The sequence below is a fragment of the Nylanderia fulva genome, unplaced genomic scaffold (assembly GCF_048542155.1).
Source record: "Nylanderia fulva isolate GAGA-0341 unplaced genomic scaffold, ASM4854215v1 Scaffold14, whole genome shotgun sequence".
Classification (NCBI taxonomy): Eukaryota; Metazoa; Arthropoda; class Insecta; order Hymenoptera; family Formicidae; genus Nylanderia; species Nylanderia fulva.
The window spans coordinates 3,955,902-3,976,562 of NW_028189622.1; the positions used below are offsets into that span (position 1 = coordinate 3,955,902).

A 20,661-nucleotide genomic window follows, 5' to 3' on the forward strand; every position below is an offset into this window, starting at 1 on the left:
GAGAAGTGATAGTTTAAATTACCACATTTGACTGACCTTTAGGAGCAAGCAGTTCTGGATCTATTTCTTTACTCAAAGATGCCTTCCATTGATGAAAATTTCTTGCGACTAAAATACATTTGATGTAAGTCGTTTGTTCGTCTTTATTAAATTCATGCGGCACGTAAACAGACGAATTCGTGCTCTTTTGATTCGGATTTTCCGCCATCGAATGCGAGGCAATGTAGTGGTTCAAGAACGGTTGTCGATCTTGCAGAACGAACACTTTACTAGACGTATCTGAATCCTGAGAACGTATAAGGTTCTGTAATTCTCTCACGATCACAGAAATCACATGTCTGTGATGAATAATCACTTCGTGCTTTTTAACAGCGGGAACACCCATTTCTAGTGCAAATTGAAACCATTGAGCTAGTGTAGTGTGATAAATCTCATTCAATTTTCCTTCTTCGCCGAGCTCATATTGATTAATCGATGTATTATCAACAACTTTCTGTGATGTTTCTGCATCTTTACTCTTCTCCACTGTAGTTTCTGTAATCACTGGTGAAGGACTGACAGTTATTGGTTCTGTCAATGGTGTAGCTAGCAAATTATACTCTGTGACCAAGTCCCAAGTGCCATGTTTCACGGCAGATGACAACTTCAGGATTAAGGATTCCAAATTGACTCTACCTTGTTTCCAAATTCGGAATTCGATCAATGCTTCTGCATTTGGTTTAGACTCGCTTTTATAATCGTAAACAGCGGTTGATACGATATTCTCGAAATTTTCGACTCTGAACAATTTAGGGAAGTTCGATTTGTAATCATCCATTACGGATTCTCCTTTGCCATCGGTGATGGCCAACGCGATGCAAGCTATACCTTTACTCCCACTCGACTGACTTTGATTATACAAAAAGATGTCAGATTCAGATACTCTTTTCCTAATACCGTCTAACGAGGAGTAATCTTGGAAGTGATAGTGCGTGCCTAGATCCGTATACTTCGGTATATACAAGAACTGTAATATATTCTGTCTCAGATAATATCCCAAAGCGTTTATATACGGCAAACAATGCGGTTGCACCGAGAGTTGAACTATACATTCGGGAGACTTATATGGTTTTTGTATGAAGTGCACATCTGCCGGTGTCAATTTGCACATCGGATTGCGCGCCAACATGACGGACAGTACCTCTAACACCGCGTCATCGAGACGATTTTGCAATACTTGCACCAAGTCCCGTTTGACTTCCGGACCAGCTTCCGATATCCCGTGTACCATCAGGATGATGGAATCACCGGTTCTGTTCAAGATGTCAGACTCCTTCTCACCAAACGAACGAACCCTAGGTCGAGTATCGTTTGATATCACATGATCGTTCGTTAGGCTACCGATACCTTTAGCCTGCGACAAAGACGCGACGCTGTTGCTCCGCGAGACGACCAGTTTCTCGTCACTCTCGGACAATTTATTCTGCAGAGGTTTCCCGTCGTTCGTTTGCTCGTGTAGTCGCAAGTAAAATACATTCTCGTTATTCTCTTGGTAGACAAACATGTTGTTTCGATTATTAACGGACAGTCGATTAAGTACGCCATGTAGAGCTTTGATTCCTCTCGATAATCCGGATCTTCCAGGTCCGGTCTTTAAGCGGGGATGCAGATTAAAAGGTTCTTCCCAGATGACGGGACATCTGAACATGCCTGGTATAGTGTTCGAAGAAGCCGAAGAAGTATGATTCTGCAGAAGATTTCCAGACTCAGTGCTGTTTTCTCCTCTCCAGGTATTATAATCCTCGGTTGACTCTGGTTCCAATAACGAATCGCATATGCGAGTATCGTGAAGATTTTGTAAAAGTAAATACTGATTTACTCGCCGACATATAGCTTTGATTTGAGCGAGTAACATTTTCTGTATTTGCAAATAACAGTCCACTTCTGGCGAGGAAAGTTCCAAAAATCTATAAGATAATAATTTTTTTATACATTTATAACACGTAGTTATTATACATAACAAATGAAAAAGAAGACAAATTTTTTATTTTCATTAATTTACTAACCTGCAGTGAAAGTAGACATTAACATGACTACTTTCGACGCTTAGAATTAGCCAGAAATTTGGCAAACGATCTCTGCGTTTATCGAGTTCTATAAGCCACTGATAATCGTCATCAGAATTACTGCTATCACCCTCGTATCCATCGTCCGTTCCGTGTTTTCCTTCGGCTATACTCGATATCTCAGAATAATAGCCTGGCGCATCTCCAGAGTCTTGACCATTTATTTGAATCATGGTCGATATTTCTTCCTGTTCCACGTTTTCAACGCTTTCATCTGTATAAGTATAATAAATATAAACTTTATAATAACTAATAATCTAAAAATACATTTTTATAAACATGTTTTAAAAAAATTAAACAATTTCTATTTCGAGTAAGATATATATTATGAACATCTTTTAAATGAAAGAGAAAAGAAACGTTTCATAATTGTTAAATAAACTGTCTTTAAATAATGATTACCTTCTTTAATTTCCGATTCTTCTATATCTACATGTAATGTGTCTGCTTCTACATCGAGTATTTTTGTCTCTGGTTTCTTGACAAAGTAAAATAGATCAGCCTCTTGACAAATACAATATTTATCAATTACGAGACTTTTTAATTCCTTTAAAAATTTAGGCGTGCTGCTCTCGGATGTAAAGACAAAGTGTAAAGGTACTTTATCCATCAGACAACTGGACTTTCCAATAGAATCCGACACATGTTGTGCTATGAATCTTAATGTGTCTGCGCTCGGCGAAGGATGATCCAAAAGTGCCGTCGCGGTCTCGTCTCGCAGCAGCCATTCGATCTCATCCTTCAAGCTGATTACCGCATGATGCTGAATCGGTTGCGACATCCTCTCTTGCATCGATTCGTTCTTCGCGGTTCCATCCGGGCTGCTACTACTCGGCATACTATAGGGAGAACTGCTGCAATAAGATGTTGTCCTGAACGCTGGATAACGTTCCAACGATACTTCCAACACCTCTTTCGGGAGGTTCAAGCAAATGATGTCCAAAGTGGCTTTCAGATCGTCCGGACTCAAGTCGACGAGGTTCCTCTCCTTGTCGTCATTTATTCTTTGGATAATTTCGGTGAAGCAAGTAGGCATCAGTTTAACAGGTATGCTGCAAAGCTCGGAGTGGAAACGAATCGAACAGCTTAGGTGTAGAAAGAGTGGCTGATCCTTCGTGTTCCACGTATTTTCCTCTTCGAAATCGCTTGTAAGCGAATCTTTGGAATTACAATGAGAAAGTTTCTCATTATGAAGATTTGTGGTCGGCCATGTGATATTGACAGCTTGGCTTACTGGTAAATTAAAAAAATAATGTATGTACATATTTTAAATAATGTTCTACAATGCAATAAAAAGTTTGTCTTGACGAAATATATCCATGATTACCTTGATTAGAGGAATTATCTGTCTTCGGAGCTGGCATCTCAGAATGACAGGTGAATTCATCTAAATCATCATCACTATCTGTCCTTTGTGACGTTACTTCCTAAAAATAACATACAATTTTCGTAAACCAACAAAATGTTGCAAATTTTTATATGTGAGAATACAGAATATACAAAGAAACAAACCATTTTTTCTGACATCCACGATGGTAAACAATAATAAAATTCTGGATGCGCAGGCACGGGTCTAAACGCAACTGCCATAATCCTTTTAAATTTGTTCTTAATCAAACTGTGCAACGGTTTGACGTCGTTACACGCGGAGATTCTTAATTGATCAAGCAGACCGTCTTCCGGTAACATGCTCAAATGTCTGCACACCGATCGCAAATAATTTGTAATGTTAATTTCGATTAAATTTTCTTCGCACTGCCCTACAGCAGCCTCCATATCTTCATAGCTCAACGATTGTTGCAATGCTAGTGACTTGTAAACCGCAACCACGTAACAATGACAATGTGCCAAGCTCAACAATTTACAATGTTCCATCAAACTTCGTTGATCTAGCATAAAAAAAAATTAATTTGATCAAAAACATTTCATTATCTCAATATCTAAAAACATTTTATAATATCGATAAAGCTTTTATTATGAAAATATCAATTGATTTTTAAGACTGATTTCATTATTTTTCTTAATTATTCATGCTACATTTAAGAAAAATTTTTTAAATTCTTGCCCACCGCTAGAAATATTGTCGGAATCCTCGCTCTTTGGTTCGGGGGATGAAGGCTTCGTGTTACTCTCTGATTTAAGACTAACGAAATCTTCACAAACTTGCTCGCCAATTTTAAAAGTATGATCCTGATAAATGTCTTTATTTTGAGGCATTTGCAATTGGCCGACCAGCGCATCGATTAATAATGCCAGCGAACAATCATACACGTAAATAGGTATAACAAGACTCGTCTCATTGTCAGCATTATTTGTATCCTTCGTATACGACGTTGGAGACGACATCTTTTCATTTATATCGAAATCGAAGATTTCGGAATCGCAATTCTTCTCCGAATTATTACTTGTGCAATTGTCGCCTGTATACGTGATTAAACGAACATCTTTCTCAGTCGCCGGTAATATTGTAATAATTACATGCGTCGTACTAATTCCTTTAACGAAACACTTCCATCTAGGATAAATATTCGACGCGTCGTCTTTATAGATTTTCTCTAAAAAGATAAAAGTTGTATAGAAAAAAATTCTATAAATTTTATAATAAAAAAAATTACCTCGACATAAAATTTAAAATTCATAAGATATTACATTTTCTCGAACAAAAAAAAATGTGAAAGAATGCAAAATACTTGGCGTATTTATAATGATTGAAGAATCTAATATTTTCTTGTACCTCCTTGCATGAAAAAAGGCAACGGCGAATTATTCTCGCGTGGTCTGCTAAGAAGCATTCTGGTGAACCTCTGCGATTCCGCTGACGTGAGCAATAGCTCTTTATTGTGCAATTGTTTCATATGCTCCAAAAAGTTTGCCATGAGAGTTCTGTTCGCGCTATCCCTATCCTCGTCGATATGTACCGAATCTAACAAGATAAGATCGATTATTTTTTCCCCTCTTTACCTATTCATTTTGATAATATTCTAGAGTCAGCCTAACCATCAGCGAACATCGAGAACAAGAGTTCTGCCTGCTGACATTTAGATAAAATGCTCAGAGTGTCGAATGAAAAGTACATTGGATGTATCCTCTCGTCGATGATCGGCGTCGCTTCGAAGGGCTCGGTCGGATTCGGACATTCCGGGATATGATCCGTGGAGATGCCCATAACTCCGTGATACCTGACTCCTTGGTGCGCTTGTCCAAACACGATCTCGGTGTCTTTTTCCGCTGGTGTTACTTGGCACAAGAGGCTCAAGTATTCTAGGGTCAACAGAGCGTTAATGCATTCCTCGTCTATTCGGGCAATCTAATCAAAAGGACAACAGAGTGATGATAAATACATGGCTGACATGGCATATAGGATTTATAAAAGTTAAAATAATTTTAATATATTACATGCAAGAAAAATACAAATAAAAGAGAGAGAGAGAGAGACTTATGCATAAATAAATAATCTGAAAAAATTCTGTTATACACATGTTATAATAAATATATATTTATTTATTAAGAGAAATAAAACTAAGGTGTGGTATAACATATCATAGTTTTATTTAAAATATATCGCAAATTCGAAACATGAATTAAAAAATCATCATTGTGTGCGTTGACCTTAAATTAAATTTATCGAGCACAGCTTAAATATTACAATTATACAAAAAAAGCATAGTTCGTAATTGTAGTCTATCTCTTTGATAGCACTCAATCGCTCAACGATTAACGAATAATCACATCAGTGTTTGCATAGATGGATAGATTCGTCTGTAGAGAGTAGATGATCGATTACACATTAAATGTCAATTTCGATGATCACAGGGGATCAGGAATAAGTTGGAGGAGTTGAATCTCACTTTCATACAAAGCGTAGAGACCACTTCTCCACTTGAACCGTGATACCCATTAACGTCCCAGGATGAACGATTTGATTGCGAAAGATTATCGGAGAATCCGGGTACAACACTGTGACCTACGATGACGTGAAGCCGCGTGACTCTGAGCTGGAAGAGTTAGATCTGGCAAGTTATCAAGAGCTTATGGCCTAGCTCACTGCCTAGATCCTCACTTCCAACTGAGGGTCACACGGATACGATAATCCGAAGAGAAAAGAAGAGATGCGTATCGCATGTCTGCACCAAAGACGACCATGTTTCTTCGACTTTGAATCTTGAAGAGTTAGGAGTTGATAATAACGAGACACGAAGATTTCAAGTTTTTTTCGTCAACGAGCGGAGGTCTGTATCAGTGATTTATCTTCTCGATGGAAGAGGAATAAAATTCATCTCACTAGAAACAGGACAGTTGACTTAAAAGACGATAATTTGCACAAAAGCCATGTCAAGTTAGTCGCGCGACGAAAACCACTTCCAATCTGCGTGCGAAACGCGATAAAGAATCGTCACCAGGGGATTTCGGCTTAGATAAGAGACTTAGAAATCTGTACAGATATGGAAGTAACCGGGCACAATGTACAATTGCGATATAAAATTACACGAAAAAGATAATCCGATCACTAGTGAGCGCAGGGCGCGTATTGGGCCCTATATATACCTGAGGCGACTGATAGGAAAACCTCGTTCCGAGGACCCTCATCGATATCGAAGCCCCACCCCGATAACGATAACGATATATGAGACACCGTTCTCTTCGTTTTTTTTGACGAGCCGGAAACATAAGCTTGTCGAAAATTAGAAAGCTTTTCGCATGTAAAAACTGATTATGAGCAGACAAAGCATCCTGCCTTCATCTTTATCACCTGAAGAACCTATGTAAAAATTCAAACATGGCATAAGAAGATAGTACGACTCTCGATTTTTCGGGATTTTATCCCTTTCCTAGGAATTCCTGGAAGAGACAATGAAAATAAATTAGAGAGATCGAAAAAAGTAATGACGAAGAAACACGTCACTTGCCAACACGTCCTTGCATAACGCGCATAGATAAATATTTGCATTATACGTGATGTAATGATAACTGACTTCTGACGACTTCACAGACACTACTTCGCCGTGTAGCTTCTTTCCTTTTAGTTTCGAAAGAAAAAGATAATTGAAAGTTACGAAAGTTTTATAACAGCGAAAATTTTTCAAGCATTGGGTACTTTCGGGTTCATCGAGAAGAAGACTTATGAGCTCTTTCTTAGAAATACAGAGATGGTATATGCGCAACGTCATCGTATAAATTTAATTCATAAAATGAATGTTTGCATTTCATTGCTATTCAATTCGATTAATTATAATGTGAACGTTGAAAAGCACATAATTTGCAAAGTTAATGAATTTTATACTGATGAGAATGAACTGTGTTTTATATTTGTATATTTCAAGAATTTCAGCAACATTATAAGTAAAAATTATATCTCTTATAAAAAAAAAAAGAATTTTTTTGTCAAAAAGAATAAAACGAAAGTGTAATTTTTTTTTCGCGAAAGAAAATATAATTTAAAACATATCAGAATTGATGTACCTTGAAGTTTGATCTTCTGATTAATACAGCTCTCTAGGTAACGAATACGAATCAGATAACAGTTATCTAGAGTTAGCGTGAATTTGTATTACAATTATGTTTGTGCCAATATAAAAATACAGATTTTTATCGTCAAGCACATTATTCGTAGAATATTTGAATATCCTGCTTGTTGCAATGTTTATATAAAATTAGAACAATTAATAGAAATGCGGAAAGTAAAATTCTATTATTTTCAAAATTTTATACTATATATAATCATAAATTTCATAATTTTAGGACTCTGTGGAGATTATATGTGTGAAAATTATACAATAATAAAAATGTTAAATTCAATTCATGAAAGAAATTGTAATAAAATCATATATTGCGACGATAGAGAAAGTATATCTTTATCCATATCGTCCTTCATCGTCAAATGACAGTGCATTATACGCATTTTATAAGCATCTCTATCAGAATTGAAAGAAAGATAAGATTGAAGATAAAGCTACATTACATGCTATACCATGAAGTTAAGACATTCGGAATATTTGCACGAATCATCCCAATATTACTAAATTTCAGATTAATAATATAAAATAGTTCGATATTTTTTCTTTTTTTCTTTTATTTACTACAATTGATATATTTTACTCTATGATTTATTATAATATTATAATAATGATACTATAAAAATTGGAATATTCTACGTTTTACATTTTTTAAGAGACATTCTGAGCTATATAGCATTTGTCTTGACGTGCATTATGAAATCAGTAGATTATTGAACCTAACGTAATGCTAAGTAAATAAAGTTTCCCTTGTATGGGTGCTTCTAATGTTCCGGAAGATTAGGGAAGAGCATATTTCCGCTAAAAGAATGCGGATAGGCGTCAATATATAGTATTTATGTACGTAAAAGTCAAATATATATTAGAAAGTGTGACAAATTCAATTAAGAAATAGGGTAAATAAAATAATTTGCTATCGTCGAGCAATATTTACTGTCAGATATAGATTCAATACCTAGCAAAATAAAGCACTTTAGACAACCACGTCAGAATATAATTTTTGTGTTACCACACAGCATTATCAAGTTAGCTGGAGATAAGAAGTGTAAAAGAGTAATGCTTCAAAGTGGTCGCCCCTTTCACAAACTTATACAAAAAAATCAAGATATAACATATTATCATAATTATATATTAATCAGTCTTATAAATATGCAAAAATGTAATATTTAATATGTGAATTTAAATAAGTGATTTTGTAATGGGGGATCTTTATTACATTTATAATGCAATATATAAAAATTGTAATATTAATCACAGAATTTTCTCAGAATATTATGTACGATTATAGAAATACTGCATAACATATAAACATGCACGATTAGCAATTTTTAATATTTCTACCGCTTCATAAATTACGTATCGCAAGTATATCGGAGAAATATCGAATAAAGATATCTTATCACTCTCAAGACGTGAAACATGACGGAATTAACCACGTCTTATCGATTTAAGCAAGCTCATGGATGTTTTATAATACACTAAACTTTCTTTATTAAAAAAGGAAAAACTAAAAATATAAGATCTAAAATTTAATTTGTATCAAATAAATTGATAATAAAAAATTGTATGTCTTTTTAATATGCATGCTCAAAAAGACGTTAATAAATAGTACGTTAATGGAATAATTATTACACTTTTCTGTCCACATTTTAATAAGAACCAGAATATATACCAAATATGTATCAAATCAAAATTTTTATGAATAGTTGTAATATAAATTCTGTACTCACTGCATCGGGCAACTGATGATATTGCAGAGGATGCATATATATGGCGGTTGACTGTGTAGGCATTTGTACATAGCCACATTGTGGCTCGACCCAAACCTCTGTAACAATTTGAAAATCGCTGTAGCCTTCAGAATCCTCAGTCCATACTTCCGCCTCGGCGATACCTATATAAACATATGAAGATATCCATTTATCATGCAAATATATCCAAGTCATTTATTTGATTGTAAAATGTATATTCTCTTACCTTCTTCCGTGTCATCTTCGGTGCCACTATCACGTTCTAATGCCGCATTCGGCACAACGTGAGGCGGAAATAAAACGTACTGAATAATACAAGGATAAAAGTTGTCATCGTTTCCGAAACCTTGCATCTGTACCTCCAATACCATGTTTGTAATACCAGCTGCTGAATACGCGAAATTAAAGCCTTCACCCAAACGTATTCTGCAAATAGATACAGATATATTTCACACTATCCTTTATATAATTGCAATAAAATTCTTTAAAATACATTTACTTTGTAATTGTAGAGAGTATTCTCGCAATCGCAGTGATATTCAGTCTGGGCAAAGTAATTCCCGGAATAGTCTGAACGAACGGTCGCTTTACGTGCCACAGCCAACGATTGTGATATAAATATCTGGACAAAGTGGTTGTTAAACTACTTCCTAGCAATCCTAGCGCAGTCCTAGTGCAGGTTGGTTGAGTCCCATCGGGAAACACTACCATACTCAGGTTGTTCGGTATACGCTCGTATCTTACGAGAATTCTTTCGAGCGATTTATGTATTATCGTGCAACAAGGAACTTCACGTTGCTCTGTCGGTCTGTTCGGCAACGTAAGTTTGGACAGTCGATCTATGAGATCTACGACTACATTGTGACGGACGACACCCTCGGTACCGCCGGCGAATGCTATATTGAGCACGACGCAGAGCGCTTTGCAATTAATACGAATCAATGAGAATGACACCGGCGGTTTCTCTGCCTCCCTATATATGAACTGGACGTACGTATGATTTTCGACCAGCACAAAAGTCGCCCAATTCTTCAGCATGGCGTATAGCACAGCCGCGGCTTGTCGACTTTGCACGCATTGGAAACGACCACTCTGATTCGCTTGATGAAGATGTCTCGGTAAAGGTCTATCGTAAGCTAGGATCAACGTGATCCTCTGAGTGTGCATCCAACGTGCCCACTGAAGCGGATCCAAAGAGACAACCGGTTGCCATATCTGTCCAAACTGTGGACAGGCAGCATCACTAAAATAATAATACTCATATGTATTTTCACAATCGCATTATTTTGGGCAATTATATTTGTCACAGTCATATGTGTCTATATTTCCATAATTTGTATAAGAAAATAAATATACCTAAGTTGTACTGTACTTGGTGATGGATAAGATGACAAGTAGAACACTGGCATCCCGCTTCTGATAGTATCTGGTACACTATACCAAGTCCATCCAGAGCCTGGAAACCAACTAAAGTGTGCTAACATATTGTCACTTTCGGTTAATGATGTTAACGCCGTCCAAAAACGAGAAATTACACTTTGACGGTAATGCGAGTTTAATGGTTTTTTCGATAGACATGTAATGTCATGTAAAAATTCATATGGAGCTGAAAAAAAAATCGATTTTATAGCCCAAACTGTCAGATAAATATATAATTATGTAATTCGACATTCTCAGTTATTTAATAATTTTCGGCCTACCTTCTATGGTAATGGTATATTGTATCACATTAGACAGAGACAATGATTTTGTGGACCAAGGACACGTAACTAGATATTCCAGGAAAACATTGGTTTTCCATAGCAGCACGAAACTTATTTCAAGAATGTCATCTCGTAAACTGGCTTTCTTTATTAAGTATCCTTCTCTTAGACGACAACATAGCAAACTGCTTAAGGTGCAAGTAACTTTGTCATCAATCTGTTTCTTCCTCAAGAGCTGGCCAGTTTTATGCCCGTGAAAGCAATTATTATCGGTTCGCCAACAAAAGCGACGATTTGATATATCATCGCCAAATACATCCCGATATAATTGCCAGCATAAAAAATGTTTATGATAGAAATTCATATCTGTTGCATGTGCAGGTACCTGATCATAGAAAACAATTAAAATCGATAGAAAGAGAAATGCAAAAATATAAAGATTAACATTTACGTACAATGTATGAACTGAAAGATATATAACTCCCTAACGTGGCCGCAGCAATAAAATACAATAAATCTTGATATGGCACTAAACCGTCCGCACAATGTGGATCATATGCGCTACCTACGCATAAAAAGCTACACGCGACCGTCGTCGCGCGTAACTGTTGTATAATAGAATCTAATGTTTGAGCATTCTTGATTCCTACGATACCGTCCGTGACTATTATCATATCTGAAAATTTTTCCTTCTGCACTCATCATTCTTCAATGTTATTATATTACCTAAATGCATGCAACTTACGTCACATAAAATTCATTCTATAAATAGATTACATGTAAATTACAAACACTCACGTGCACAGCTGTGCTCAGGTAAAAGAGTTAAAGCCAGCATTCCATATCTCAGCATATTTACAAAACTGGCTTCCGGTGAGACTATGGATATATTACAGTTATTTTTATTTAAGCAATTGCTATTTTCCTCAAAAAGCCTTCCTACCAAGCGTTCACTCTCGGCTCTTATATTTTCCAACTGTTGATTAGCTACAGATGTAACAGTTGCTACTCTCTCCTCCAATAGATACAGCTGTTTCTCTATATATTGCGTGAGGGAATTTACATTATCCGCAGTAATCAACCATCCTTGTACTAGCACCTGTTGTGCCGGGGTTGTGAAGAATGGCGTATGAGCTATCACAGTTACATAAATCTCAGGTTGCATAATACGCTTGCTGCCTGGTATTGTAAACTATAGGCATAAATAAAAATTAATTTTTTTATAAATTTTTATATTGCAATGTATAAAAAAAAATACTTACTGGTTTAGTTATACCCTCAAGACATCGTTTTGTTGCCAAGCATACCTCATCAATGACAATCTCTCCATTTTGTATATCCTGAAAAAACAAAAATTAAATGTTTTATATTCTATAATTAATAATTATTACTATATAAAAATTATATAATAAAAGTAATTAATTTTATATTACTTACAACAGTTGCAAGTGATGGGCTTAAATCTAAACTATAAACTATCCTGTATTTGTGTGCCAGAAATATAATTGAAGTTGCTGAAACAACTTTATAGAGAAACTGGTAGCTAGTATCTGTAGACCAGAAAGCTGGTTTATCTTTTGGCAGCACCGATACTATTTCTAGTTCTGGTATTTCTTTATTTTTTATATTTGGACACTGAATGCTTATCACAGAATCCAAATGTTCCAGCAGCCATTGAGCCCTTACATTACGAGAGATGGGAAAACCCTTTTTCATTAATAGAAATATAGTCTCTGCTTCTAAAATGGTTTTATCCTGTAAAAAAATGTGTAACTAATAAAAATATCATAATAATTTTAAAATATGGACATTTGAAACAATATGTGTATAAGAAAATATACAATATTAAGCGCATCCTGTTCAAGATTATAATCACATATTATAGAAATTCCATACTGTTATCATTGACAGATATATGTTAATCATAAAAAGAAGTTATGCTTATTTTCTCGAATTGAAGATAAGAGAAAAAAGCATCATATTCAAAATAAATTTACCTCGTTTCTCGCCATAATGAATTTGAATTGCGAACGTTCTATCAGTCTATCATTATTATTAAAATCAGGAGCTCAGCAGGTCGTCATCACGTTGTACAAAGAAAACAAATCATCGCGATGTAATCATCGCTGCAGCAAGAGAAGATAATATATATATAATTCGCGTGCACAATTGACCAAAGGTCACATTGTTGTCTATTTGTTGCACTCTCTTTGCGTATTTTTGCCAGACAATAAACATAACCTGAATGAACGAGAAATCGTGCACGCGTTGTACGATGACGTTTATTCATCAGCGTGTCAACGATGTAACATTGTGCACATCTGTTTCTATGGAATCTGCACGAGATGCAATCGAACGAACTATATATGGATCCCTTAAATATCCCTTTAAAATTCCGCGATCACTTTTCGCACCCTGCATCACACATTGTGATATAATCTGACTAGAAAAAAAATATATCTATCCCAATAAATGTTTTTCTCCCTGCACTTGCATTCCTGCACACTCGCACTCAGCGTGAATATTTATATATATGTATATGTATATATATATATATATATATGTGTGTGTGTGTGTGTGTGTGTATAAGAATAGATAAGAGTGCAATGAATGATAATAAACGCGCGAGGCGCCTAACACGAATCGTAGGAAATGACAGATGACAGCTGTTACAGCTGCGTTTTGATTTTTGATACTTGATACACGATTGATCGCGACATTTAACACTGATTAGGACGAAGATTCTCGGATTTATTGCAATATTTGAAAGTGGCGCATTTTAAACTGCGACTCAAATCGACTTTTCTCTCTTTTTTTTTTGTTTAGTACAAAAATTGAAGATTTACTATTTGATGGTAACTGAGATGAAGAAACTTCACTTATCAATTGCAGATAAAATTTGCAAATAAAAAGTTTCAGATATAAACTATAGAGGGAGCAAATAATTGTTTTATCATTTCTAGCCTAAAAAAATATCTTTTAAAAAGTAAAAATTAGTTAATTGGCTTCTGTTGATGTTTATTGTATTTTTATTCACGCTGTGCGTGTAGAAAAGAAGGTATTTCAACGTAAAATTGTATGACAGCTTTGTGATTCTTTCTTATGTTATGCATTTATTTTTTTATGTACATTAATTACTCTGATTCTGGGAGAAAATATATATAAACATTTATATGCAAAATTAGATTACATCGCAAAAATTGCTGCAATTTTGACAATTCGTGGTATATATTTATTATTCTTATTTAAGAAAGTCTTTGTTTTTTGAAGCTTTTCTATTTTATTTATAATTTATCTTTATAACTTCATTAGAGTTTATCATTTATTTATAACCTGTTTTAGCATCCGGAATAATCTAGACAAAATAAAAAAAAGCTTTGACATGAAATATATTTCTTCACCTCTGATGGGATTCCCAGATCGAAAAGGAAATATGCACCGAATGGAAATTCCTAGAACATCTCGTCATTATATGAGCCGGTATTTCCGCGTTGTGTTTATTTATTTTAATTAGAAATTTTTTATTGCACAAGATATGTTTTGTCGCGCTCTTGTGAAATATTTTGTAATAGAAACATTATGATAATTGTTTTCATTTCCATATATATGACTTTTGCTCGTATAATATAAAAAATGCAATTAACATATGCCTACAATGCTACAATAGACATATCTTGTAATTAAAAACAGCTTAAAACATTTTATTTGGCTTTTAGTGCATAAAAAATAATATTAATAAATAATTAAATAATATAGTGCACATTTTATTTTTTTATTAATTCTAATTGTTTTATTAATTTTTATTAATTCTAATATTAATAAATTACAGACGAAATAATTAATATAAATTTTTATTTTATATATTATACAGAAATAATCTGTTTGACAAAAAGAAAAATATATTTGAAATATAAGAGAATGTCACAATAAAATACTTAATTGATTTTCAAGAGTCAAAATCTTATATTTGCATAAGTAATTTTTATTTTAATTAGCATATTACTGTGTAATCAGACTTTCAAATACATTTTTTAGCCTTTCACAGTTGTTTAAAGCAATCAATTGACACACACACATTTTCAGATATGGAATAATAATAATAAATATCAGAAGAAGAAATCTCAGAAGAGCAGAATATTGATGGATGAAGAGACATGTTTTACATCACTATCTTAATTTTTTTTATAAAATAGAATACAAGATGCCATAGTAGTAGGTTTTGACAAGATGTTGCTGATGTCATTGCAAAACGCAACGTGAACAGCAGGTGACAACGTTTCGCTATTGGTCAGTTAGCGCATATATCAATGATGAGATGGCAAAAAATGGGGAAAAGCGTAACGACGTTTCATGTTCCATTTGCTCTTTCATTAAGAGTCGAAACGTCCGGAAGGTACGTTAGTCAAGGAAATACGACTTGCGCCAAAGTAACTTCATGCATAAACTGTTCGAATCTTATCGCGTGTCGTAGCTACGGTAATTAATTTAAAAAAAATCAAATTTAAGAGCAAAAGCAAAATTAAAAATAATATTAATTGAAAGAAATCTCGCTCTCGCGCGAACTAAAAAAAAAATTACCAATCATCAACGACCCGTCTGCAAGTTTATCTCCCGTCTGCTAATCAGCATGGTAAGTGTTAAGATATATAATATCGATTTAAATTTCAAATTCTGGCGGTATTATATATTATTGTTATATTAATTATATATATATATATATATATATATATATATATATATATAAAATACCAAAAATTAGGAACATGCTAAAAATGATGGGTTCTTTCAACATTTTCACTAAAGAAACATCGTCTCCAAACGATACCAGGAATCTGCCATTAAAAACTTTTCCATCAGTTCTGGGACACCCTGTATATTTGACTAAAAATTAAAATATTAAAAAAAACAATAATATACGCAATGTCCCGAAATTCACGAATCAAAATACCTTAACAAGAAAGATCTCAAAAAATAAAAAAGTATATTTGCCATTTTTTCAAACAATTTCCGGGATAAAAATGGCAAATACTCTTTTATAATTTATTTTTTGAGATATTTCTTACTATAGTATTTTGATTCGTGAATTTTGGGACACTTAAATATATATATACATATTTAATAATTTATTATAGACAGATCAACAGGTACATTCTTTTGTTATTTTTTTCTATAAATTAAATATTATAATATAGATACTTATAGAAAAAATATATCTAAAGAAATAAGACGTAATTAAAATTAATCGATATTAGAAAAAAATAATCTCTTCAATCTAAATAATGAAAAAGTAAAGAAAAGATCCTTTTCTTATATAGCACCTTATCTAAAAGGTGTTTCAGAGATAACCGGGGAGCACACACTTTTACATAAGCGCATAAACGTAAGCATAAGAATCTTGATTGGTCTATAAACGTATGCATAAAAAATTCAATCAATCAAATTTCTTATGCATATTTCATATGCTTTATATGCGCTTATGCAAAAGTGTGTGCTTCCCGCTATACCAAAAATATATCTTATTGCCTATCTTCAGAGGGTAGATTGTGTATCTTGGGTGAGTTGCTCACGAGGTGAAAATTACAAAAGTGAGGAAATTTACTAGAGTACCCACGGTTTTATTTGTCGATATCTAGTAAATCTTTTCACTTTTGTAATTTTTATCTCGTGAGCAAACTCACCCAAGATACACAATCGACCTCTAGAATATCTTCTGAATGTCATTTTTTGAATATTTCTAGGTTTTAAGATGACAATGAAGAAAAGATTCAATAGAATTATTATGAAAAATTCTATTTTAAATTTAAAAAAATCGTAAATGCGACATGGCGCTTGGAATAAATTATGTAAATTTCAAGTACAATTACATGTGCATTTTAATTGTCAACTGTGAAAAAACTCAGTCATAAGTTCATGGTAATGAATAACAATAAGTATCATTAATAATACTCAGTCAATTGTATTATTTTCTTTTAAATTCTAAAGATTCTAAAGATTTGTGTATTGGAAGACTAATTTAAATTAAATTGAATTTAAATACACAATTTTTTTATATTAATATATAAGTTCTTAAATATATATTATATTTTATTTCATATTATTAATATAAATTATAGAAATTTAATTTGATACGCATTTTCTTTAATATTTGAACAAATTCTTTAAAAAATAATAAAGTACTTATTGTTATTTCATACTATCCGGTAAAAAAATTTATATATATATATATATATATATATATATAAAATTATACATAACTATATATGATGAAATATGTCCATATACATAATTAGTTATAATTGTATATAAATTATATATATAATTATGTCCTTATTACTCTAAAAATTTATTACTAATTGTCACCATTTATTACTAATTGTCATTGTTATATATACATAATATATATATATATATATATATATATATATATATATATATATATATAACAATGACAATTAGTAATAAATGGTGACAATTAGTAATAAATTTCTCATAAGCGAAGAGTAAAGACATAATTATTTATATTAAAATTTTTTTATATTATTTAAAAAAAATTATTTATAAATTTATATATATTTATATAATATTATTTCTCATTATTACAAATAATTATATATATATATATATATATATATATATATATATATCAAGTATTAATAAATATATAATCGAAAATACGAAAATATTAAAATAGTAAACGCGAACATGTTATTATGTAACATATATATTCCGATCCAGATTTGGCCGGAACTTTATTTCCAATCAATTAAATATACGATTGGAACGAGGTCGAAGCAACACCTTGGCTTTAGAAATCGAAATCAACATTCTCGTGAATTGCGTTTTAATGTTTTTATAAACGATAGTACAGTAGCGTTGCTGTACTCGTTCGAGTCGTTCGTTGTGTCATCGTCATCGCGCCAGTAGCGGACCAGTTGCCGAGCAGTTCGGATGTGGGGGAAATTGCTTCTTCGCTCGTTTTAAGAACTAGTTGAATTTTCTCATTCGAAAATCTTCCGTCATCTCAGTCGCGATCTTAATAAAGCAACGTTAAATCGTTTCTTGCTTTCAGCTAATCCGCCAATTTGTTCGACGCGGGGCTAGCAATCGTTCTATCATTAACATCACGAAAGGTAATGTATGCATGTATCAACTATCTGCAGACATACGTACGACACAGGTGTGCTGTGTCATGCGGAAACCTGTCACTTTCTCCTTTTCCATTTCGCGCACAACCGAGGATTACTGCGATTTTTTTATTCCATTTTTTTTTTATTTAAACATGATTATTTACGACTATTGCTCTATTTATCTAATGTAATTGCTTTTCCATTTATTTTCTCGCGTGCAAATGATGCAACTCCCAAGAGATCGGATATTTTCGTAATTGTCCCTAGTCACGATTAGTTGAGATAAGATTGTATAATCATGCTATCCGTTTTTTTCTTTTTTTTTATCCATTTGATATTTATTACATTTAATTCATATATATTACATTACAAATTTTGTTTTATTTAATCATATTTAACTTTAGAATGCACTATACTGTTGTGAAGTATTTTCGAAATATGTATTATGACACATTTAATGATGATTCATTTTATTACATAAATCTATGTATTTTTTAGATTTCTTGAAAGCCATGCCGTGCCCATTCTTGACTCGTTTGTCCACAAATTATGTTCGCAACTATGGATCATCCCTGATAATGAACTATCGGCAACATTGTCCAGTAATGTCAAGATTATTCAGTACGATGTCAGAGTCAGAGGAGCCTCAACAGCCTCAACCAATTCCAGAGTCTATACAAAATCAATGCCCATTCTTGTCCAGAGAGCGGAACGCTGTTAAGGAAGCCAATCCTGCGATGGAAGAAGATGTTATTAGCTTAAATAATAATCAAGCAAAAGAGGCACTTTTTCCCTATGAAGAATTTTTCCACGACCAAATCATGCAAAAGAAGAAAGATCATTCATATAGAATATTCAAGAAAGTGAATCGTCTAGCTGAAAACTTTCCAAAAGCTTTGGAATATTCACGTGGGAAGAAACCTATTACTGTCTGGTGTTCCAATGATTATCTAGGAATGTCACGTCATCCAGAGGTAATTAATGCGGTCCGAGAAGCTTTAAATAAGTTCGGTGCTGGAGCTGGAGGCACGAGAAACATTTCGGGTAATTCTACCGCTCATATTAAGTTGGAGGAGCGACTGGCACAGCTGCATCAAAAGGATGCTGGTTTGCTCTTCACTTCCTGCTTCGTCGCCAACGACTCCACTTTGTTCACCTTAGCAAAAAGACTGCCAGGATGTCACGTATTTTCCGACGCTGGAAATCATGCCTCTATGATATACGGCATAAGAAACAGCGGCGTGCCAAAGCACGTATTTCGACATAATGACGTCGAGCATTTGGAAGAGCTCTTATCAAAAGTAGATAAAAGCGTGCCGAAGGTTGTAGCATTCGAGACCGTGCATTCCATGACCGGTGATGTCTGCCCATTGAAAGAGTTATGCGATGTAGCGCATAAATACGGTGCGATAACGTTCATTGATGAAGTTCACGCGGTTGGATTGTATGGTAATACGGGTGCTGGAATTGGCGAGAGAGATAATGTGCTGAATAAAATGGATATTATTTCTGGTACATTGGGAAAGGCATTCGGGAACATAGGCGGTTACATTGTCGGTTCCGCAAAATTGATAGATATGATAAGAAGTTATGCTCCTGGTTTTATTTTTACTACTTCATTGCCGCCTACCGTGTTGCATGGAGCCTTGACATCCATTGACATTTTGGCATCGGATGACGGCAGGTCATTACGGACACTTCATCAGAACAACGTGGCCTATATGAAGTCTATTCTTACTGCCGCAGGTCTTCCAATTGAATCATCGCCCTCGCATATTATTCCTATAAAAGTAATTTCTAACTAAGTGATTATAATCAAAATTGATCAATATAAATAATCAATAATTAATAATAAATAATTGTTTTTTTTTTTTTCAGATAGGAAATCCATTGTTATGCAGTCAGTTAGCGGACCATTTATTAAATGACAAAGGACATTACGTACAAGCTATAAATTATCCTACTGTTCCAAAGGGCGAAGAGAAATTAAGATTAGCACCAACACCGAGTCATACTCAAACCATGATGGATAAATTCGTGGAAGACGCGCTGGATGTTTTTCATCGACTTAATATACCTAATATACCTAATAAACCGAACGAATCGGCTCGTGCTATCTTGGTTCATTGACAAATGTATATAAAATAGAAATGGTCATGTTATCGTACAAACACCTATATAGAGATGTTTATTTATATAGGCTATCTATTTGTGTATTGTTTCAAAATAACAATATAAATTATCTAATGGATAAATCCTACAATCAAAGTTATTAATTAACAGAGGTTTAAATAAAGTGTTAACACTTATAATTTTTGATAATGTATATACTTTCTTCCTTAGCATTTCCTACATATAACCCAATATATTTATTAAATAATATATATTATATTAACATATATTAAATTAATATATTAAATATTTATATATAAAATATATTAAATTATTAAATAATATATTTA

General features: G+C 33.5%; 2 protein-coding genes across 2 annotated transcripts in view; one reads left to right on the forward strand and one right to left on the reverse strand.

The window, feature by feature from the left end:
- LOC114929278 (KICSTOR complex protein SZT2) overlaps positions 1 to 13,866 on the reverse strand; it is a 19,499-nt gene extending 5,633 nt beyond the window's left edge. The window contains exons 1-18 of the mRNA XM_029300767.2: positions 13,070 to 13,866; positions 12,510 to 12,827; positions 12,335 to 12,412; positions 11,871 to 12,264; positions 11,528 to 11,748; positions 11,070 to 11,457; positions 10,726 to 10,975; positions 9,869 to 10,612; positions 9,596 to 9,795; positions 9,349 to 9,512; positions 5,103 to 5,412; positions 4,840 to 5,028; positions 4,175 to 4,660; positions 3,618 to 3,994; positions 3,433 to 3,532; positions 2,508 to 3,338; positions 2,046 to 2,319; positions 37 to 1,946 (exon numbers count right to left, since the gene is read on the reverse strand). Coding sequence (XP_029156600.1) covers positions 37 to 1,946; positions 2,046 to 2,319; positions 2,508 to 3,338; positions 3,433 to 3,532; positions 3,618 to 3,994; positions 4,175 to 4,660; positions 4,840 to 5,028; positions 5,103 to 5,412; positions 9,349 to 9,512; positions 9,596 to 9,795; positions 9,869 to 10,612; positions 10,726 to 10,975; positions 11,070 to 11,457; positions 11,528 to 11,748; positions 11,871 to 12,264; positions 12,335 to 12,412; positions 12,510 to 12,827; positions 13,070 to 13,084 — 7,249 coding nt within the window. The 5' untranslated portion in view covers positions 13,085 to 13,866. The remainder of the gene's footprint in view (positions 1 to 36; positions 1,947 to 2,045; positions 2,320 to 2,507; positions 3,339 to 3,432; positions 3,533 to 3,617; positions 3,995 to 4,174; positions 4,661 to 4,839; positions 5,029 to 5,102; positions 5,413 to 9,348; positions 9,513 to 9,595; positions 9,796 to 9,868; positions 10,613 to 10,725; positions 10,976 to 11,069; positions 11,458 to 11,527; positions 11,749 to 11,870; positions 12,265 to 12,334; positions 12,413 to 12,509; positions 12,828 to 13,069) is intronic.
- A 1,605-nt stretch (positions 13,867 to 15,471) lies between these two features.
- On the forward strand, positions 15,472 to 20,511 carry Alas (5-aminolevulinate synthase). The gene is made up of 4 exons (XM_029300721.2): positions 15,472 to 15,702; positions 18,142 to 18,202; positions 18,698 to 19,989; positions 20,078 to 20,511. Exons 1-4 carry the CDS (start codon positions 15,700 to 15,702, stop codon positions 20,327 to 20,329), a joined length of 1,608 nt encoding a protein of 535 aa, XP_029156554.1. The 5' UTR covers positions 15,472 to 15,699; the 3' UTR covers positions 20,330 to 20,511.
- Positions 20,512 to 20,661: the final 150 nt, after the last annotated feature.